At 39.0% G+C, this 24,239-nt stretch overlaps 1 protein-coding gene across 12 annotated transcripts in view; it reads right to left on the bottom strand.

Annotated features, from left to right (window-relative positions):
- The window catches only part of WDR33 (WD repeat domain 33), a 108,572-nt gene that overhangs the window by 59,806 nt on the left and 24,527 nt on the right, over positions 1 to 24,239 (bottom strand). For 10 of the 12 annotated variants that reach the window (XR_011570223.1, XR_011570227.1, XR_011570229.1 and 7 more), the window contains exon 2: positions 863 to 1,090. Coding sequence is in view for 9 of the 12 variants with exons in the window: in XM_070801703.1 (XP_070657804.1) it covers positions 863 to 1,066 (204 nt within the window). In the remaining 3 variants the exon portion in view is untranslated. Of the gene's footprint in view, positions 1 to 862; positions 1,091 to 6,022; positions 6,098 to 11,852; positions 12,016 to 24,239 lie in introns of all 12 variants that reach the window. The other 2 variants (XM_019968979.2, XM_070801686.1) reach the window with 2 other exon arrangements.

The following is a 24,239-nucleotide window of genomic DNA, read 5'->3' as shown; positions in this document are numbered from 1 at the left end:
AACATACAAATTAGGCATATAGGTCTTTTAGCAATTTGTCTCAGGTAATGAGAAGGCAATGGCACCCCACTCCAGTACTTTTGCCTGGAAAATCCCATGGACGGAGGAGCCTGGTGGGCTGCCGTCTATGGGGTCGCACAGAGTCCACAGAAGACACGACTGAAGCGACCTAACAGCAGCAGCAATGAAAAGCAGACAAATTTTCTTCATAGGAAGCAAAACAGACCAAAACCCGATTAAAGTGGAGATGGTAATAAAAAGCAAATCAGAGACTTAAAAAAGGTTAAGATAAATAAAGAACTCACAGGGGAGATCTGTCAAGCTGACCCAGGCTTAGGTAGACCCCTACTCTGCCTTCACACGCCCTATCAGAGCCGTATTAGAGTTTCACCCGACAAGACTGTAGCACATGCTCAATCCTCTAAGTAAACAGAGGCCCTTTCCTTGAGGGCCTTGAAGAGTCCAGCGTACTGGACACACACATCACTTACTCTGAACACATGTTCTCGTACAAATATCCTTATGTTGGTAATCTCTTAACATTTTACATACACTACAAGTTTAATGAGTGCTTTACAACTGGAACAAAAGTACTCTCTTCTGATATATGTTGTGAACCTTTAGAACAAAGTGTATTTTTAAACTAGTGTCTTTAAAATTTTTTGAAATTATTCATGCATTCAAAGGGAAAAAAAAACCCACCCAGTACTCTACTTAATTGAGGTTACTGGCCTCATTTGAAATGTTATTGCATCCTCCTAACGCAAAAAACACAGGTATACTCATTACCCTACATTTTAAAACTTTTCTTCTTTTTAAAAAACCGAAGTTTGGTCATCTAAAGCACATTAACTGAACTTACCTCCAAATACTTAATTACAGATGGATTATAGTCTATGGTTTTTCGGTTTACTGCTTTTCTCATTCGTTTTCCATCAAAGGTAAGCTGCTGCATTGCTTGCTGCTGTGCAAAATCTGGTCGCTTATAAAACAGTTGTCGAGGTGCCTGGTGTTGGAACCTTGGCATATGGAAAAACCGAGGAGGAGAACCAATTTCTGTAGCCATGGCGATGTTTTCGTTCTATGACACCTGGGAAAGGAAAAAGTACTTTCACTACAAATATGTCAGCACTGTAACACTACCAGAAAACATTTTTAAATGAACATTTTTTTACACTCCTGTACCTTTATCTAATATGCATCATTTCTAGCTTTTAGTCAACCTATTTACAAAATGAACAATTTGACTTAATGGCAGAAACCAGTTACAATTTGAAAAAAGGTCAATTGACAGATTAAGTGCTAATAAGTATTTGTTGTAGGGGTTTCCCTGGTGGTCCAGTGGTTAAGAATCCACTTGCAATGCAGGGCACACTGGTTCAATCCCTGGTCCAGGAAGATGTCATATACCATGGGACAACTAAGCCTGTGAGCCACAACTACTGAGCCCATGCTCCAGAGTCCAAGGACTGCAACTACTGAGTCCATGTGCTGAAATTACTAAAACCCATGCACCCTAGAGCCCGTGTTCTGCCATGAGAAGTCACTGCAATCAGAAGCCTGAGCACGGCAACTAGAATAGCCCCTGCCTGCCCCAAGTAGGGAGAAGGCAATGGCACCCCACTCCAGTACTCTTGCCTGGAAAATCCCATGGACAGAGGAGCCTGGTAGGCTGCAGTCCATGGGGTCGTGAAGAGTCGGACACGACTGAGCGACTTCACTTTCACTTTTATGCATTGGAGAAAGAAACGGCAACCCACTCCAGTGTTCCTGCCTGGAGAATCCCAGGGACAGGGGAGCCTGGTGGCTGCCGTCTACGGGGTTGCAGAGTCAGACACAACTGACGCGACTTAGCAGCAGCAGCAGCCCCAACTAGAGACAGCACATGCAGAGCAATGAAGATCCAGCACACCAGCCCCCAAAAAAGAATAAATAAATAATTTAGTAAGTATTTGTTGTAAAATTTAGCCTGGTGGAAGGAAACATCTGTTTTTCAGAGCTTGGGGCAAGTGTATTTTGTACGTGTAGGGTGGCTAAACTGCAGGGGAAAGGAAGGTAAAATCACTTGAGAACTGTTCACATTTTTAAAATGAAGTTTTCATCAGATGTTTGATAATAAAACAGATCATTTTAAGTTTATTGTAAGACCCTCATTTTATACAAGTTATTTAAAAAAAACCTTCAGCTTCATTTCTATCCTCTTAAATTTCTTAGGACGAGTGTAAAAAGTAGAATAAACTATCTTATTTCAAATGAATACTAAAAGTATGTCTATCTAATTTCAGGCTCAAAGTAACAACCACAGAAATGTATTTCTCAGTATGTACATCTACATTTCTATACAGGCAATATTAGGCTAACATCTGAAGAAAAAATGTTAGGGGCTTAGTTTTTCAACTTTAGTGCTCTCCAATTAAATTTACATTCCAATAATACAAATGTGCATGAATTAAAAACACATTTCAAGCATATTTTAAAAATCAGATCATGAAAAATATATAAAGGGTGTTAGCATTTCTGCATTTTTGTTTCAAAAAGAGCAATGATTATTTTTCTATATTCTTACATTTGCCTTTCTTAATTCCAGACACTAAATTAAGGACTTGAAAATAAATTTGTGATTTCCTGTGGATGAAAATCAGTACTACTTAATACATCCTTGTCACTTTACTGTCTCCTGAAACCATCTGATGATGGTAACAGAAAGGAAATGGAGGAGGAAAGGTGGGAGTGGGGAGATTAAGTCCTGACTCCCATGATACCAAAAATAAATAGAAACTTCCCTGGAGGTCCAGTAATGCAAGGGACTTGGGTTTACTCCCTGGTGGGGGAACTAAGATCCCACATGTCTTGGGGCAACCAAGCCCATGTGCAGGAACCAGATATGCCCACGTGTCGAAATGAAGACCCAGCACAGACAAACTTTTGAAATTAATTTTTTTTTAATTTGAGAAATAAAACATGTTGTTGTGGTTGGTGTTGTTCAGTTGCTAAGTCATGTCCAACTCTTTTCAACTCCATGGACTGCAGCACATGAGGCTTCCTTATCCTTCACTACATTCCAGAGTTTGCTCAAACTCGTCCATTGAGTCAGTGATGCCATCCAACCCGATTATCCTCTGTTGCCCCTTCTCTTCCGGCCCTCAGTCTTTCCCAGCATCAGGGTCATTTCCAGTGAGCTGGCTCTTGAAGTTTTGGAGCTTCAGCATCAGTCTTTCCAAAGAATATCAGGGTTGATTTCTTTTAGGGTTGACCGGTTAGATCTCCTTGCAGTCAGTCCAAAGGACTCTCAAGAGTCTTCTCCAGCTCCACAGTTCAAGAGCATCAATTCTTCAGCACTCAGCCTTCTTTATGGTCCAACTCTCATATCCATACATGACTACTGGAAAAACTATAGCTTTGACTATATACACTTTTGTCAGCAGAGTGATTCCTTTGCTTTTTAATTTGCTGTCTAGGTTTGTCATAGCTTTCCTTCTAAAGAGCAAACGTCTTTTAATTTAACTGAGGCAGTCATCATCCACAGTGATTTTTCAAGCCCAAGAAAATAAAATCTTCCACTTTCCCCCTTCTATCTGCCATGAAGTGATGGGATTGGATGCCACGATCTTAGTTTTTTGAATGCTGAGTTTTAAACCTGCATTCTTTCTTTCGTCTTTCACCCTCATCAAGAGGCTCTTCAGTTCCTCTTCATTTTCTGCCATTAGAGTTGCCGGGAGAAATATCAACAGTCTCAGATATGCAGATAATACCACTCTAAATCTGAGGCTGTTGATATTTCTCCTGGCAATCTTGATTTCAGCTTGTAATTCATCCAGCCTGGCATTTTGCATGATGTACTCTGCAGAGAAATTAAATAAACAGGGTGACAATACACAGCCTTCACATACTCCTTTCCAGTTTTGAACCAGTTCATTGTTCCACGTCCAGTTTTAACTGCTGCTTCTTGACTGGCATACAGGTTTCTCAGGAGATAGGTATGGTGGTCCGGTATTCCAATTTATTTGAGAATTTTCCATAGTTTTTTGTGTTCCACAAAGTCAAAGGCTTTAGTGTGGTTAATGAAGCAGAAGTCGATATTTTTCTGGAATTCCCCTGCTTTCTCTATGATCCAACGAATGTAGGCAATTTGAACTCTGGCTCCTCTGCCTTTTCTAAACCCAGTTTGCACACCTTGAAGTTCTTGGTTCACGTACTGCTAAGGCCTAGCTTGAAGGATTTTGAGCATTACCTTGCTAGTATGTGAAATGAGTGCAACTGTATGGTTGTCTGAACATTCTTTGGCACTGAAATGCGAACTCATCTTTTCCAGTTCTGTGGCCACTGCTGAGTTTTCCAAATTTGCTGGCATATTGAGTACAGCACTTTAACAGCATAACCTTTGAGGATTTTAATTAAACAGCTCAGCTGGAATTCCAGCATCTCCACTAGCTTTGTTCATAGCAAAACAATAAGACATGAATGTAGTATTATTTCCACTACTCTAGAACAATTACGGAAGACCCTAACAAATGTTAATTTGTAATGAGATGAGACAGGGCTTCCCTGGTGGCTCAATGGTAAAGAATTCGCCTCTAAATGCAAGAGATGCGGGTTGGATTCCCTGGATTGGGAAGATCCCCTGGAGAAGGAAATGGGAACCCACTCCAGTATTCTTACCTGAGAAATCCCAAAGACAGAGGAGCCTGGCACGCTATAACACATGGGGTCACAGAGAGTCGGACACAACTTAGCAACTAAAAACAACACCAGTGCAATGAGAAACATTCTGTCTCTCTTTTCAAGCTGTGCACGTATGAATTAAACAGACTACAACTGCCTCAATAAAGCTGGTGAGGGAATCTGTTTATTCAGCTATCTCATGAGTCCAATTAAGTTTCAGCATCCAGACTTCAAATAAAGGCTTTAATTTCGATGCCTCTGTCAATAATTCTAAAAGAATGCAGCTTTGGTAAGTATACTTTTAAATTACTATTTTTTCACTTTATAATCATCAAATTTCTAATTTTATTAAAATAAAATTATCCTAATATTCTAGTTTCTATTATTGATATCAAATGAGAATAAAGATTTTTATACATATCAAAAGAGGCTTAATTATTCAGCCAAAAAACCAAGGGAATGAAGTGCTGACATATGCTACATGATGACTCTCAAAACCACTACGTAAACAAAAGAAGCCAAAGATAAAAGGTCACGTAATATACACCTTCACGTGCACTCAAATCCAAAACAGGCCAATACACAGTGGCAGAAGCGCACTAGTGGTTGGCAGGCAAAGGGAGAATGGGGATGGAGCTTCCTCTGATGATGGTGGAAGTATCTGGAACTAGGAAGAGGTGGCAGCTGCACAACAGAGAATGCACTGAGTAGTACTGAATTAGACACTGAAATGGTTAGACAGTGAGTTTTATGTTATACGACTTCTACCTCACTTAAAATATAGGGGTTTAGTCCACTGGAAAAAAATTTCATATGGAGTAAAGGAAACACTGGCAGGCTACAGACCATAGAGTCACAGGAGTCAGACGGGACTTAGTGACTAACCCACCACCACAGATGAGACATTTACAGGAAGCTGATGCTATTAAAGTTGGGTGATGGGTACACGAATATAAAGCATTAATCAAGAGCCAAACCTAGGATCTACTGTACAAATACGAGAAAATATTTGAAGTCAATGCTGAAGTCAAATGCAAACCAATCAATATGTTGTTACTAACACTTTTAAATAATTCACTTGTTAAAGCTAGAAAATAAAATTACTCTTTCATTTAAGACATCACTGCCAGGTACTTCCTGGCAGTCCAGTGGTTAAGATCCATGCTTCCAATTCAGGGCGCCCAGGTTTCATACTTTGTTGGGGAACTAAGACCCCACATGCCACGAAGTATGTCAAAAACAAGACTAAACTAAACACAGTTCAGCTCAGTCACTCAGTCGTGTCCAATCCATGGACAAATAGATATAAAGCTTTCAAAAAGACTTTACAGAGGGTGGGAGAAAATATATTTCCACTTACTGATCTGTTGATAAAACTTGTTCAGAAAAAAAAGGCCTTTCACTTTTCCGTGGATGGTCAAGTACCACTTGTATTCTAGAAAGAAAGGTCCAGCATGAAGAAAAAGAGAAAAAAAAAGTATATTCCAAATCAAAATCCAGCCCTAAAATAAAACATAAACAAACCTCCTGACAATACAGTAATCAATCTTCATAAATGTCTTAACACATGTCAGCATCACTTCGTGCAAACCGCTATAACTTGTCCAAAGTCAAAAGCAAAGCCATTTAGTAGCTGCTACCTTCAAATTCCCATGCGAAGTCCTAACCTCCAATACCTCAGAATATGACTGTATGTGGAGATAAAGCTCTGACCCTTATGACTAGTACCCTAATCAGAAGAGATTATGACACAGACATGCACAGAAGGAGAGCCATGTGAAAACAAGGGAAGACAATAGCCATCTACAAGCCAGGAAGAGAGGTCTCAGAAGAAACTAACCCCCTGCTCACATCTTTTTTTTTTTTTTTCTGTTTTTATTTTTATTTTTTGGGGGGGGAGTTCTAAATTCACTTTTTTTTTTTTTACATTTTTTTCTTACTCGTAATTATTTTATTTTTAAACTTTAAAATATTGTATTAGTTTTGCCAAATATAAAAATGAATCCGCCACAGGTATACATGTGTTCCCAATCCTGAACCCTCCTCCCTCCTCCCTCCCCATACCATCTCTTAGACTTCTAATTTGCAAAACTGTGCGAAAATTGTTTGCTGTTTAAGCCACCTAGTCTATGGCACTTTGTCCTGGCAACCCAAGCAGATTAATACAGAGGCAAAGCAAAGCACCTAGACCTCCTGATCCTCCTTCAACATGGGTTGCCAAAAGATGTCTACAATAATGATATAACAGCTCTCTTTGATTTCAACAGCAGAAAACTTGATATATGAGGTTAAAACTGAGTGGCCTAGATAGAAAGAACCATCAATCAAATCACTGAAATTATTCTTTCCAAGCTTCACTCAGTAGACTGTAATTTAAGGAACCCTATAAATAACCAAATACAAAAAAAGAAGAGCTGTACTTTTCATAAAAATAATTACTGTAATTTCTACTCATTGCAGTATTCACTTTTGAGCTACACTAACAGAAACGACAAATTTAAACTAGTAGTCAGGGTCATCCCCAAAGCGTATTTATCTCATATCTGGGGTGGAGCTTGGGGTAGGGGGAAGGAGGCTGTAGGCAAGACAGAAACTGAGGTAGAATGAGAACAAGAAATTTGTGTATGATTATTAAATACATACCAACAACAGAACCAAACTGCTAAGGAAAAAAAAACTCCACCTGAAACACTGAATTCATTGTCTTTCTCATACACACTAACCTTCAACATTGCAAGGAACCGGCACAATTTTACCAAGTGCCTACTTTTTATTGTACCTTACATTAGGTACAACGTATTGTTCTGACTCAACGAGTATCACTTCTGAGTTCACAGAACCGATTTCGTACTTTGTGGTGTCTGGTCCCCACGCCTATTTTTGGCAAATACAAAGACTCCTGAATCCACAAAAGCAAGCAGCTTCAAGCTTTCTCCAAAATTAGGCAAGTCATGCAACTTCTCTCCATCTGTTTTCTCAACCTGGACAACAGTTTAATGTAAGTAACTCCAAAGATACTTTTTGCTCAAAGATACTATTTTGTATGAAATATATTATTCCTTTAGCCAATGTACTGATTAGTCTGTGAACAAACTGGAATACCCAGACTTAGTTCTCAGATGCTTGAGCATGCAAATCCATACAAGCATTCTAATTCTGCTTCTTGTCCCAACTATTACAAAATAACCTCTTTTATAATCTTAGTCATCTGATATTACCAAGATTACAAATGAAGATATAGGGAAAACAAACAAATGCTCTTTTTTTGGCCACACTGCACAGCATGTAGGATCATAGTTCCCTGACCAGTGATTGAACCATGCCCCTTTCACTGGAAGGCAAAGTCTCAACCACTGGACTGCCAAGCAAGTCCCTAAACAAATATTTTTCTTAAAGAAGTCACTACAAGTTTCATGCTGAATTGTGTGAAACAATAACTCATTTCACTGAGACTGTCTGATTAAAGTAATAAAAACTATAAAAAATGTAAAAATAAAAACTGTATAAACAAAAACATGATCTGAAAGGATATATGCACCCCAATGTTCATTACAGCACTGTTTACAATAGCCAAGACGTGGTAGCAACCTAAATGTCCACCAACAGAGAAATGGATAAAGAAAATGTGGCATATAGAAAACGTAGACAATGGAGTATTACTCAGCCATTATAAAGAATGAAATAATGCCATTTGCAGCAACATGGATGGTCAAGTGGGCCTTAGGAAGCATCACTATGAACAACGCTCAAGGTGATGGAATGCCAGTTGAGCTATTTCAAATCCTGAAAGATGATGCTGTGAAAGTGCTGCACTCGATATGCCAGCAAATTTGGAAAACTCAGCAGTAGACACAGGACTAGCCGCCATTCCATCCCCAAAGAAAGGCAATGCCAAAGAAGGCTCAAACTATCACACACCCGCACTCATTTCAAACGCTAGCAAAGTGTGCTCAAAATTCCCCAAGCCAGGCTTCAACAGTATGTGAACCAAGAACTTCCAGACGTCCAAGCTGGATTTAGAAAAGGCAAAAGAATCAGAGATCAAATTGCCAACATCCATTGTATCATTGAAAAAGCAAGAGTTTCAGAAAAACATCTGCTTCATTAACTATGCCAAAGCCTTTGACTGTGGGGATCACAATAAACTGTGGAAAATTCTTCAAGAGATGGGAATGAATACCAGACCACCTGACCTGCCTCCTGAGAAATCTGTATGCAGGTCAACAAGCAACAGTTAGAACGGGACATGGAAGAACAGACTGGTTCCAAATCGGGAAAGGAGTACGTCAAGGCTGTGTATTGTCATCCTGCTTATTTAACTTCTGTGCAGAGTACATCATGAGAAATGCTGGGCTGGAGGCAGCACACGCTGGAATCAAGCTTGCCAGGAGAAATATCAATAGCTTCCGATATGCAGATGACACCATCCTTATGGCAGAAAGCGAAGAACTAAAGAGCCTCTTGATGAAAGTGAAAGAGGAGAGTGAAAAAGTTGGCTTAAAGCTCAACATTCAGAAAACGAAGATCATGGCATCTGGTCCCATCACTTGATGGCAAATAGATGGGGGAAACAGTGGCTGACTTTACTTTTGGGGGCTCCAAAATCACTGCACATGGTGACTGCAGCCATGAAATTAAAAGACGCTTGCTTCTTGGAAGAAAAGTTATGACCAACCTAGACAGCTTATTAAAAAGCAGAAATATTACTTTGCAAACAAAGGTCCATCTAGTCAAAGCTATGGTTTTTCCAGTAGTCATGTATGGATGTGAGAGCTGGACTATAAAGAAAGCTGAGCACTGAAGAATTGATGCTTTTGAATCGTGGTGTTGGAGAAGACTCCTGAGAGTCCCTTGGACAGCAAGGAGATCCAACCAGTCCATCCTAAAGAAGATCAGTCCTGAATATTCATTGGAAGGACCAATGCTGAAGCTGAAACTCCAATACTCTGGCCACCTGATGAGAAAAACTGACTCATCTGAAAAGACCCTGATGCTGGGAAAGATTGAAGGCGGGAGAAGAAGGGGACGACAAGAGGATGAGATGGTTGGATGGCATCACTGACTCAATAGGCATGAGTTTGAGTAAACTCCCGGAGTTGGTGATAGACAGGGAAGCCTGGCGTGCTGCAGTCCATGGGGTCGCAGAGAGTTGGACACGACTGAGCAACTAAACTGAGCGACTAAACTGAACTGAACTGTCACAAAACTTGGAGTTTTCTACGCTGAGTGGTTAAAAAAAAAAAAAAAGACCAATAACAAAATGAACATTGTATTCTCTCTTGGATGTCCAATCACTGATAAATATGAATCCTGAACAAGTCAGGAGACATTATACTGAGACCATTCCACAAAAAAACAAACAGGAAGGAAACTGTTTAAGTAAGTAGTTTATAAAAGTTCACATGATTCTGGACTTGTGGACAGGGTAGGGAAGGGACAGAGTGGGACAAAAAGAGAAAGTAACATCAACATATACACACTATTAGCTGTAATGGATGTGTAATGGATGGCTGATGAGAACGTGCTGTGTAGCACAGAGCCCAGTCTGGCGCTCTGTGATGACCTGTAGGGATAGGATGAGGGGAAGGAAGGGAAGCTAGGGAAGGAGGAGAGGTATGTACAATTATGGCTGATTTGCGTCATCATATGGCAGAAACCAACAGAACACTGTTAACATTTTAAAAATATATTTACATTTAAAAATGGGAAAAAAAATAAAATCAACTCTCCATTAGAAAAAAAACTTCACGTGACTGTATCTTGTTGATAACTAAATATGACATTAAAAATCAATTTCAGTTAATCCTCAGTGCAGGAGTTTTCCAACTTTCATTGCTTTCAGCCTCAGATTTAACTACACCATTTTTTGTACTTACTTGGGGTAAGCAGCTTTGGTTGTGTACCTAGGTACAAGGTAACTGAGACATTTTAGTGGATATTGAACTGGATCAGCTTAATGAATGTTTCCTGATACTGTATTTGGGCTTTTACATTCAGTTTTCTGTGCCATTTTAAAGGCACAGAAATATTAAAAATAACTGTAATGCATATGACCACAAATCTGTCTACTTAATTAGACAGTACAACTTAGTATTTCAAAAGTGTGATTCTGGGATAAGGAACCTGTACCATCAACTGTTTTCAATGGAAATAAAGTCAGTGCTTATTGGGTGTGTTTCCCCCACCCCCCGCTTGTCATTACCATAGAAAGAGGGTTTTCCCGTTATTACAGTTTTTAAAACTGAATTATACATTAATTTATTAACTGTTTAAATCAATAAAAACTAAACAAACAAATTCTCACTGGATTAGTGAATCATCTTTGCACAAGTAAACAAAAGCTATGCCTCAGCTAAGGTAACCATAAAGTGACCTCCCAAATTAAATTAAAGACAAAGAATTCAAACATTCAAGGATGAGCTGAAGTCAGCAGTTCCTAAGGTTAGACTTTACGGCTCTCAACATCATTCAGATTTCATAGTATGGGATATGAACTGGACAGCTGAGAGTTTTAAAAACTTCTAGGTGATACTTTAGTGTGGCAAAGTTTGGGAACCACAGAACAAAATAACTTGGATAGCCTAGTTATAAAACAGCTGCTTGCTCTTTTTTTTAAAAAGCCATACTCAGCATCTCGTGAGATCTTCGTTTCCCAACAAGATCAAATCCAGGTCACAGCAGTGAAAATGCCAAATACTAACCAACAGACAGCCACAGAATTCTCTCAAAGAGTTTCTTTACAGTAGCAAATTCTTATTTCAGGGCTCATTTACTCTTAAAAATTGAGGCTTCCTTTCCACCCAATTTTTGTTTATTGTGGTATTTATAGCTATAGATACTTACCATATTAGAAATTAAAGAAATTAAAATTTTAAAATTAGAAAAATTCAAAGTATTTAACCTATTTTAGAACAAAGATAAGCTCATAATAACTATTTTCCCTTCACCAAAAACAACCAGTGAGAATCACATTGTGTTTTACATTTCTGCAAATTTCTTTAATGTCTAGCTTAACTGAAACAGGCGAAATCTCATGTCTTTTTTTTTTTTTAAGTTGGACCTTTTCAAAAAAAATTCTTTATTTTATTTTTGGCTGCACTGGGTTTTGTGAGGGCTTTTGGAGGGCTTTCTCTAGCTGCGGTGTGTAGGCTCTAGGGCATGGGGTCTGTGGTTGTGGCGCACGAGCTTACTCGTTGCTTAGTGGCGTGCAGAACATTCCCGGGGCCAGGAGGCAAACCTGTGTCCCCTGAACTGGCATGTGGGCTCTCATCCAGCGTACCACCACAGAAGTCCTCTTGTCAGCTTCTGTATTCAATCTGTTACAGTACGTTACTTAAAATACAGGAAAAATGTCTGGGCACACAGAAATATATATTAGGAAACAGGAAGAAAACTATAGGTACTTTTTGATATTCCAACAAAACTTGATGTGATAGTTTATTAAATATTAACTGTAGTGCAACATCAATAAGCTTTTTGTACTATTATGTTAAAATACACTGGTTTATTTTGCACTTTGAAACTTTAAACCATGGGTGATTTTACAACATGATGTACTGATCACTTGGAAAGCAATGGTTCCACAAAATTAGGTATTTCATCTGTCACACTTCTTATAAACATATGTAATTTTTATTAAAATCACCACTGACCTCATCATAAAAACTACTAACTACTGGGAAAGTCAACCTCATAGACACAAGTTTTCCGAAACTGTAATTCTTGCTTGAAAACTAAATTTTTATCACTGGCAACAAATACTAACAGTTGTTTTCCTTGAAGCAACAGTCTACTTACATTTACTGTCAAGAAAAATATTTAACACATACTCAAGAAGTCTGAATGCCATAGCTCGTCACCCTTTCCATTTAAATTTAATACTCTATATACCTTTTAAAGTTATAGTTGATTTACAATGTTGTGCTAATTTCTGCTATACAGCAAAGTGATTCAGTTATACATACCCATATATACATGCTTTTTAATATTCTTTTCCATTATAGCTTATCACAAGACATTGAATATAGTTCACTGTGTGATATAGCAGGAACTTGTTTATACAGTCTATATACGATAGTCTGTATCTGCTAACCCCACATTCCCATTCCATCCCTCCCTCTCCCTCGGCAACCGCCACGTCTGTACTCTCTGCCTGTGAGTGTTTCATAGATAAGTTGAGTCATAATTTAGATTCCACAGAAGATATCATATGGTATTTGTCTTTTTCCTTCTGACTGAACTTCACTTGGTATGATAATCTCTAGATCCATCCATATTGCTGCAAACAACATTCCTTTTTATGAATAAATAGCATTCCACTCTATACAAACAAATCTTCTTTATGCATTCATCTGCCTATGGACATTTAGGTTGTTTCCATGTCTTGATTACTGTAATGTATGAACATAGGGGGGTGCAGGTACTTTTTGAATTATCATTTTATCCAGATAATATGCCCAGGAGTGGAACTGCTGATCTATGGCAACTCTATTTTTAGCTTTTTGAGGAAGCTCCATACTATTTTCCCATAGTAGCTGCACTAGTTTATATTCCCACCAACAGTGTAGGAGGGTTCCCTTTTCCCCACACCCTCTCTAGCATTTTTAAATTTGTTCAGTTCAGTCACTCAGTTGTGTCTGACTCTTTGCGACCCTATGGACTGCAGCACGCCAGGCTTCCCTGTCCATGATCAGCTCCCGGAGTTTACTCAAATTCATGTCCATTGAGTTGGTGATGCCATCCAACCACCTCATCCTCTGTTGTCCCCTTCTCCTCCCACCTTCAATCTTGCCCAGCATCAGGGTCTTTTCAAATGAGTCAGTTCTTCACATCAGGTGCCCAAAGTATTGGAGTATCAGCTTCAGCATCGGTCCATCCAATGAATATTCAGGACTGATCTTCTTTAGGATGGACTGGTTGGATCTCCTTGCTGTCCAAGGGACTCTCAGGAGTCTTCTCCAACAACATAGTTCAAAAGCATCAATTCTTTGGTGCTCAGCTTTCTTTAGAGTCCAACTCTCACATCCAATGACTACTGGAAAAACCATAGCTTTGACTAGATGGACCTTTGTTTGCAAAGTAATGTCTCTGCTTTTTAATAAGCTGTCTAGGTTGGTCATAACTTTTCTTCCAAGGAGCAAGTGTCTTTTAATTTCATAGCTGCAGTCACCATCTGCAGTGATTTTGGAGCCCCCAAAAGTAAAGTCAGCCACTGTTTCCCCCATCTATTTGCCATCAAGTGATGGGACCAGATGCCATGATCTTCGTTTTCTGAATGTTGAGCTTTAAGCCAACTTTTTCACTCTCCTCTTTCACTTTCATCAAGAGGCTCTTTAGTTCTTCGCTTTCTGCCATAAGGATGGTGTCATCTGCATATCTGAGGTTATTGATACTTCTCCCAGCAATCTTGGTTCCAGCTTGTGCTTCTTCCAGCCCAGCATTTCTCATGATGTACTCTGCACAGAAGTTAAACAAGCAGGATGACAATACACAGCCTTGACGTACTCCTTTCCCGATTTGGAACCAGTCTGTTCTTCCATGTTCAGTTCTAACTGCTGCTTCTTGACCTGCATACAGATTTCTCAGGAGGCAGGTCAGGAGGTCTGGTATTCCCATCTCTTGAAGAATCTTCCACAGTTTGTTGTGATCCCCACAGTCAAAGGCTTTGGCGTAGTCAATGAAGCAGATGTTTTTATGAAACTTTCTTGCTTTTTCAATGATCCAATGGATGTTGGCAATTTGATCTCTGGTTCTTCTGCCTTTTCTAAATCCAGCTTGAACACCTGGAAGTTCACAGTTCATGTACTGTTGAAGCCTGGGTTGGAGAATTGAGTAGATTTTTTAATGAAGGCCATTCTGACCAGTGTGAGGTGATACCTCATTGTGGTTTTGATTTACATTTCTCTAATAATTAGCAATGCTGAGCATCTTTTCACATGCTTATTGGTCATCTATGTTTTCTTCAAAGAAACGTCTATTTAGATCTGCCCATTTTTTTGATAGAGTTTTTTAATACAACTTTATTTTACAAATTAATCCCTTGTTGGTCACATCATTTATAAATATTTCCTTCCATTTCCTAGGCTGTCTTTTCGTTTTGTTTATGGTTTTCTTTGCTATGTAAAAACCTGTAAGTTTGAATAGGTCACATTTGTTAATTTTTGCTTTTATTTCTATTGCCTTGGGTGACTGACCTAAGAAAATATTGGTACAATTTACATCAATGAATGTTTTGCCTATGTTCTCTTCTAGGAGTTTCATAGTATAGTCTCTTATACGTAGTTTTAAGCCATTTTAAATTATTGTGTGTGATGTGAGGATATGTTCTAACTTTATTTACATGAAGCTGTCCAACCTTCCCACCACCATTTGCTGAAAAGACTATCTCATCCCCATTGTATATTCTTGCCTCCTTTGTCAAAAATTAACTGACTGTAGGTGTGTGGGGGTGTTTCTGGGCTCTCTATTCTGTTCTATTGATCCATATATGCTTTTGTGCCAGTACCATGCTGTTTTGATTACTATAGCTTCACAGTATTGTCTGAAGTCTGGAGGGTGATTTCTCCTGCTTGGTTCTTTTCCCTCATGATTGCTTTGGCAATCCTGGGTCTTTTATGGTTCCATGTAAAGTTTAGAATTCTTTGTTCTAGTTCTGTGAAAAACATAATGGGTGATATGACAGGGATCATATTAAATCTGCAGATTGCTTTAGGCAGTATGGCGATTTTAACAATATTAATTCTTCCAATCCAAGAGCACGGGATACCTTTTCATATCTCTGAGTCATCTTCAATTTCCTTTATTAGTTTTACAGTTCTCAGCATGTTAAGCCTTTCACCTTCCTGGTAAATATACTTCTTTTTTTAAGCAGTTTTTAGCTCCACAGCAAGTTAGCAGAAAGCGCAGAATTCCTACACACACACACACACACACACACACACACACACACACACACACACACACAGTGCCCCTCCCCCACAGCATTCAGCATCAGAGTGAAAGTTAAAACCAGTGTACCAACATTAATGCATCATTGCCTCTCAAAGCCCGAAGTTTCTATGAGGGTTCATTCTCAGTATTGTACATCCTATGCGTTTTCAAAGACGTATTCAGATTGGCTTTTCACATGGAAATATGTGTTTAAACCCCTCTAGGTCTTTTCCACAATAGGTTAGCTCGTTTCTTTTCAGCACTAACATTTCATTGTCTGGATGGATCATATTTATCCACTTACCTATAAAGTACAACTTGGTTACATAAGTTTTGGCAATTATGAATAAAGTTATTGTAAATATTCATATGGAGGTCTTTTCGATGCACTTATTTTTAACTCATTTGGTTAAACTCCAAGGAGTGTGATTACTGGGTCCACTGATAAAGAGTATAATTCCTTTTGTAAAACAACTAACTGTCCAGAGTGGCTGCACCATTTTGCATTCCCACCAGCAGTGAATGCAACTTTGTGTTGCTCCATATCCTCACCAGCTGTTACTGTTTTGCTATGAACATTCACAGTAGTTTCCGTGTGAACATAAATTCTCATTTTTCTTGAGTAAATATCTAGGACTGAAACTACTGGGTCATGTAAGTTTAATTTTATGGGAAACAAACTGTTACCCAAAGTGGTTGTACCATTTTTGCATTCCCAACAGCAATATGTAGAAGTTTCAGTTGCTCTCTGCTGTGTGCTCAGTAGCTCAGTCCTATCCTACATCCTCACCAACACTTGGTATATAGTCCGCTAAGTGGAGGACAAGGCTGTCTTGCTTCTTAGTCATTCTAATAGTTGAGAAGTAGTAAAAGACACACACACCTCTCAGGTGGTTCAGGGGTAAACACACCCACATCCACCCACACCCACCCCCATCCACACCCACACCCACGGGCTTCTCAGGTGGTTCAGGGGTAAAGAAACCACCTGCCAACGCAGGAGACGTGGGTTTCACTCTTCGTCGGAAGATCCCCTAGAGAAGGAACTGAAATCCCACTCCAGTCTTGCCTGGAAAATCCCACGGACAAAGGAGCCTGGTGGGCTACAGTCCATGGCGGGTGCAAAGACTCAAACATGACTTAGCAACTAAGCAGGCATATAAATAAAACTATGTATATAATTTTGGTTACTTTTGGTTGTGCTGGGTATTCACTGCTATGCAAGCTTTTCTGTAGTTATGGTGAGCAGGGGCTACTCTACGGCATGCAGGCTTCCCACTGCAGTGGCTTCTCTTGTTGTGGAGCACTGATTCTAGGGTACATGGACTTCAGCAGTTGCAGCTCCCAAGCTCCAGAGCACAGGCTCAAGAGTTGTGGTGCTTGGCCTTAGTTGCTCTGCTGCATATGGGATCTTTCAGGATCAGGGATCAAACCCATGTATCTCCTGCATTGTCAAGAAGATTCTTTACCACTGGGCCACCAAGGAAGTCCCAAGAAGTAGCATCTTGCTGAGGTTTAATTTGCATTTCCCTAGAGACTAATGATGTTGAAGTCTTTTCAGGTACTTACTTGTCACTCAAATCTTTTCAGCAGAGCTTTTGTTCAAATCTTGCCTACTACTGTTAAAGTGGACTGTTTTCTTTCCTTCTTTTATTTTTTGGCCCCACTTGATGGCCTGTGGGATCTTAGTTCCTCAACCAGGGATTTAACCAGGCCCTTGGCACTGAGAGCAGGGAGCCATAATCACTGGACTTCAATGGCCTGGGGCTGTTTTCTTACTGCTGAGTTTCTAGAAAGTTCTTTCAACAATCTACAAACAAAATCTTTATCAGATATATGATCTGCAAGTATTTTCTGTCAATCTAACACTTTTCATTCTCTCCATTTCTTTCAGAGTAGAAGTTTCCATGTTAACTAAATCAAATCAATTGATTTTGTGCTTTTGATTATATCTAAGAAGTTTCTATCTAAGTCAAGGCTACAAAGATTTTTCTGTTTTCTCTCGTGTCAATTTTACTGTTTTACATTTCTCGATTATTCTGTAACCAATTACAAAAAACTCTTTTTTCTACTAAACAGCCTTTTGCATTTTCCAGAGGTCTACCTTGACACCCTGATTACTCTAACTGTAAAGAACGCCTTGAAATCAGCTAAATTTCATATCAGATTCTCCAATGATGTTGTTCTTTAGCAAAAGCCTTTTAGCAATCTGTGTTTCTTTGCCATTCTATGATTTTCTAAAAGCAGCTTATCATTCATTATCTACAAAAAATGTTTCTGGGATTCTGATCTGGTGGATCAATTTGAGGAGAAATTACATCTTAATGTTTAGTCTTCAAAACCACAAACAAGTAAATTCTCTATAATTGGACCTTCTTTAATTTCCTTCATCAGTGTTTTATACTTTTCAGCTCAGAGATCCTGTACACATTTTGCCAAACTTACATCTATTTTTTTGGTGCTACTTAAATGTTAACCAGTTTTGACCTAATTCCATTGCTGGTACACAGAAATACAACTAATTGTATAAATTGTCTATATATGCTGAAATCTTGCTAAACTCACTAGTTCTAGAAGCTTTCCTGCAGTTTTCTTAGGGATTTCTGCATAGACAATCAAGTCATTTGCAAATAGAGGCAATTTTATTTCTTCCTTTCTGTTCTGAAAGTCCTCTGTACTTTTTTTTCCCTGTCTTATTACATTGTTCTAAATTTTAAGAGCAAAAGCACTGTCTTTCACCATTAAAGTATGTACCATTCAATACGACATCGTGTTATGACACTCAGTTGTGTTTGACTCTTCATGACTCCATGGATTGTAGTCCTGCCTGGCTCCTTGGTACATAGGATTTTCCAGGCAAGAATACTGGAGTAGACTGCCATTTCCTTCTCCAGGGACCTTCCTGACCCAGGGATCAAACACAGGTCTCCTGCACTGCAGGCAGATTCTTTACTGTCTGAGCCACCAGGGAAGCCCAAATATGACATTAGTCATAAACTTTTACAGCTGCCGTTCATGAGTGAATGGTGCTTCCTAGGTGGCGCCAGTGGTAAAGAATCCACCTACCAATGCACAAGATGCAAGAGACAGGAGTTTGATCCCTGGGTCCAGATGATCCCCTGGAGAAGGAAATGGCAACCCACTCCAGTATTCCTGCCTAGAAAATCCCATGGACAGAGGAGCCTGGTGGGCTACAGTCCATAGGGTTGCAAAGAGTCAGACACGACTGAGCGTGCACACATTTCATGATAAAAGAAAATCCCTCCCATTCCTTCCATGGCATGCCAGAATGCAGTTTGTAAGAATTTTTAGCAGGAAAGTATGAAAAACTGTATCAAATGACTAACCTCTACAAAGACTAGCCTATTAATATGATAAATTACCCCTAACTGATTTTCAGATGTTGAACAGCCTTTCATTTCCAGAATAAATCCCATTTAGTCATGACTTACTATTTTATAATTGACTATATGTGAATCACTAATATTTTGTGACTTTTGCATCTGTGTTTACAAGGTGTACTGATATATTTTACTTTCTTGTATTTGGTTTTTATATTAAGCCTTATATACTGAGTTGGAAAGCGTTTCTTCTAACATTTCCTGGAAAAGACTATAAAACCTGTATCATTTCCTCTCTCTCTCTTTTTTTTAATTGGCTGCTGGCATGCCAGATCTTAGTCCCCCAACCAGTGATTAAACCCATGCCCTCTGCAGTGGAAGAGCAGTCTTAATCACTGGACCACCAGTAAAGTCTAATGTATTATATCCTCCGTAAATGCTTCATAAACTTCACCTGTAAAACCATCTGAATCTCAAGTTTCCTTTTTTGAAAGGATTTTTAACTAAGAAAAAAATATGTTTCTTTCAAACATGTGGACTATTCAGTTTATCTATTTCTTCTTGAGTAGGTTTTAGTAGTTTGTGTTGTCACTGAAATTGATCATTTTCACTCAAGCTATCAAATTTAGGGCACAGAGTTTTCCTAGTATTCCCTCATTGTCATTTAATGTCTGTAAACTCTGTGGTGATAGCCCTTCTTTCATTCCTGATGGTTAATTTAGGCCCCTGCCCTCTATACTTGCCACACTTCTCTATGAACAGCCCGTCATTCTTTCATGTAAAAAACGGGTTCCATGGGAAAAACTGAGTATAATCATTACATAATTTTCCATCAAGAGAAATGCCATACTTTCCTAAGTGGGAAAAACTGCTTTATCTGTACTTCTCATTTCATTACACAGTGTACATCGTCTGCTCAGGCTGCCATAACAAACTACCACAGACTGAAAGACTTAAAACACCAACAATTTATTTTCCCACAGTTATGGAGCTGAAAATCTGAAACCAGGGTACGAACACCGTCCAAGTCTCAGTGAGGGTTCCTTTCTGGCTTGCCAGCGGCCACCTTCCTCCTGCTTCCTCATGGGGCAGAGAAGGGACAGGAAGTTCTCTGATGTCTCTTCTTGTAAAGACACTAATGCCACTACAAAGGCTCTACCTTCACGATTTCATCTAAACCTAACGATCTCCCAAAGGCCCCATCTCCAAATGTCATTACACTGGGAGTTACTGTTTCAACATACGAATTTCACAGGGACACGATTCTGTCCACAGTACACTACACAGTATTTAAAAACTAACATTCAACAATTAACATTTAAATAAATTATTTTTACTGCTTTCCAATGCCATCCTTGAGCTTTCTTCACTTTAACTACCAGTGTAAGGAGACAGTAAACATGAAATGACTACTAACACAGTTGGTGCCACTGCCTTGAATCATGTTAAGGAGTCAGCATGTTTATCCATTACTGCCTTTTATACCAGAACTGCATATGTCAATATAGGAAAAAAGCCTAGTAATATCTTGTGTGCTAAGTCGCTTCAGTCGTGTCCAACTCTTTGTATCCCCATGGGCTGCAGCCTGCCAGGCTCCTCTGTCCATGGGATTTTCCAGGCAAGAGTACTGGAGTGGGTGCCATGTCCTCCCCTCTAGGGGATTTTCCCCACCCAGGGATCGAACCAGAATCTCTTACACCTATTGGCAGGGGGGATCTTTACCACTAGTGCTACCTGAGAAGCATTAGTAGTTCTGACTTCTCTTTGAGAACTCACCACTGCCTTACAGACTTGAGTTCAAATAACTAGCATAGAAAAAAATTTTATAAACTGCAAAAATTATTAGGAATTTAAGGTATTCACATAGTACTCACAGCAGACAACTAATACTAAAAAAGTGATCCATTCTTAATTCCATTTTCAAATTCACTGATGAAAATGATCAAGTTACACTTTCATCTGATGAAATAAACCTTAGAAGGAAACAGAAAGCTCTACAGGATCTAAAAAAGAAAAAAAACTAAACTTGGTTGTGATAAAACAAATAAAGAAATAAAGAAAGCCGGCTATTTTATACTACAAGTGCACTCATGTTTTTATAGGATTATATCACTTACAGACAAATACACCAGAAATATTATGAGTGATGACCTCAGGAAGGGAATTAGATAACTCGGGATAAGAAATTTAAACTATGCTCCCTTTAAGTTTTACAGGGTCATGCCTTACATTTAGAGCTTACATTTTGAGTTTATTTGTGTATACGATGTGAGAGAATGTTCTAATTTCATTGTTTCACACACAGCTGTCCAGCTTTCCCAACACCACTTGAAGAGACTGGCTTTTCTCCAATGTGTATTCTTACCTCCTTTGTTGTAGATAAGTAACTGCAGATGCATGGGTTCATTTCTTGGCTCTCTATTAAGTCCCACAGAGCTATCTATGTATGTGTTTTTGCTCCAGTAGAATACTGTTCCGACTATTGCAGCTCTACAGTATAGGTTTAAGTCTGGAAAGGTTACACCTCCAAGCTTTGTTCTTTTTCCTCAGGATGGCTTGGGCAATTTGGGGTCTTTAGTGGTCCCATAAATTTTAGGTTTATTTATTCTAGTTCTGTGGAAAACATCATCAGTGTTTTGGTAGGGATTACACTAAATCTGTAGATTGCTTTAGGTAGTATGGCCATTTTAACAATATTAATTTTTCAATTCAAGAGCACAGAATATCTTTCCAATTCTTTGAATCATCTTCAATTTCTGTCCTTAGGGTTTATAGTTTTTGGCGTATAGGTCTTTCACCTCCTTCCTTATATCTTTTCCTAGGTATTTAAGTTTTCTGATGCAACTTTAAACAGGATTTTTTTCCTGACAGTTCATTATTAGTGTACAGACATTCAGCAGATTTCAGTGTATTAGTCTTAAATCCCATTACCTTGCTGAAACAATTTATTAGTTCCAATACAGTTTTTCATGTAGAGACTTTAGGATTCTGTATATATAGTGTATCATGTCATCTGTAAATATTGACAGTTTCACTTCCTCCCTTCCAATTTGGATACCTTTTATTTCTTTTTCTTATCTGATTGCTATGGCTAGGACTTCCAACACTATGTTAAATAGAGGTGGTAAGAATGAGCATCCTTGTCTTGTTCTGAATTTATCAGGAAGACTAAACTCCTAGAAAAGAACATAGGCACAACATTCTTTGACACAAATCATAATAATGTTTTCTCAGATCAGTCTCCCACAGCAAAAGAAACAAAAGCAAAAATTAAAAAAAAAAAAAAAAAAAAAACCCACACAGGACTCTAATCAAACTTAAAGGTTTTGCACAGCAAAGGAAATCATAAAGCAAAACAACAACCTAGGAATGGGAAAAAAGATTTATAACTGATACAACTAACAAGGGATTAATTTCCAAACAGCTTATACAATTCAGTATCAAACAACCCATCCCATCCAAATACTGAGCAGATCTAAACAGACACTTCTCCAAAGAAGATGTATATGGTCAACAGGCACATGAAAAGATGCTCAACATCAGCAATTATTGGAGAAATACACATCAAAACCACAATGAGGTATCACCTCATACCAGTAAGAATGGCCAACATCAAAAAGTCTACAAATAAAAATTGCTGGAAGAGTGTGTGGAAAAAAGGGATCCCTCATACACACACTGGAGAAGCCAATGGCACCCCACTCCAGTACTCTTGCCTGGAAAATCCCATGGACGGAGGAGCCTGGTAGGCTGCAGTCCATGAGGTCGCTAGGAGTTGAACACGACTGAGCGACTTCACTTTCACTTTTCACTTTCATGCATTGGAGAAGGAAATGGCAACTCACTCCAATGTTCTTGCCTGGATAATCCCAGAGATGGGGGAGCCTGGTGGTCTGCCGTCTCTGGGGTCTCACAGAGTCAGACACGACTGAAGAGACTTAGCAGCAGCAGCATACACACACTGCTGATGGGAATGAAACTGGTGCAGTGACTGTAGAAAACAGTTTGGAGGTTCCTTTAAAAACTAAAGACATCGTCACCATATGATCCAGCAACTCCACTCAGGTATATATACATCTGGAAAAAATTTTAAAAAGATACCTGTACCCCAACATTCGCAGCAGCACTACAGCCAAGACATGGACTCAACTCAAGTGCCCATCAACAGACAACTGGCTTAAGAAAATGTGACAGATTACCCAATCATAAAAAAAGAAGGAAACATGTTGTAGCAACATGGACAGACCTGGAAAATATCAGCCTTAGTGAAATAAGTCAGGCAGAAAGACAAATTCTATATGATAAACTTATAGGTGCAGTCTAAAAAATAATACAAGTGAATCTATATACAAAATGGAAACAGATGTAAAAATCAAACTTATGGTTATCAAAGTTATGGTTATCAAAGGGAAGGGTGAAGGGACAAATTAAGAGTACAGGATTAACAAATCCAAACTACTATACAGGACTCCCCTGATGATCCCATGGTAAAAAAATCCACCTGCCAATGCAGGTAACATAGGTTCAATACCTGGTCTGGGAAGATTCCACGTGCTGCTGGGCAACTAAGCCCATACACCACAACTACAGAAGCCCACGTGCCCAAGAGCACATGCTCTGCAACAAGAAAAGCCACCACAGTGAGAAGTCCAAACACTGCAACCAGAGAAAGCCCAAGTGCAGCAGCAAAGGCTCATCTCAGCCAAAAACAATTTAAAAAAAATTTTAAGAACTACTGTACATAAAGTAGATAAGCAACAAGGATTACTGTAAAGCTCAGGGAATACCCAGGATCTTGTAATAACCTATAATGGAATATAATCTAAGAAAAAAATTGAATCACCATGTTGTGAATCTGAAATTAACACAATTTATAAATCAAATTTTTAGAAAAAAAGAAATTCAGTTAACACCTTTTGAATTTTAGACTATATATGTATCACCCCAAAAGCAAATGAAGTTTCTTTCACAGTTAAATATATAATGATTTGGTACATTAAAAATTCAATTTAAGGGCTTCCCTAGTGGATAAGAATCTGCCTTGTAATGCAAGGGACATCAGTTTGATCCCCAGTCCCGGAAGATTCCATATATTAAGGAGCCACAAAGCCCATGCACCACAACTACTGAGCCCATGTACTGCAGCTACTGATGCCCATACATCCAGAGTCTGTGCTCAAGGAGAAGCCACCACAACTCGGCAACAAACAGCAGCACCGTAACTACAGAAAGCCCACATGCAGCAACAAAGATCCACCAGAGTCTATTTTTTTTTTAATTCCACCCTCATTCAACTTGGGAAGCAGA

The sequence above is a fragment of the Bos indicus genome, chromosome 2 (assembly GCF_029378745.1).
Source record: "Bos indicus isolate NIAB-ARS_2022 breed Sahiwal x Tharparkar chromosome 2, NIAB-ARS_B.indTharparkar_mat_pri_1.0, whole genome shotgun sequence".
NCBI classification, from domain to species: domain Eukaryota; kingdom Metazoa; phylum Chordata; class Mammalia; order Artiodactyla; family Bovidae; genus Bos; species Bos indicus.
This window is presented reverse-complemented; position numbering and strand designations above follow the sequence as displayed.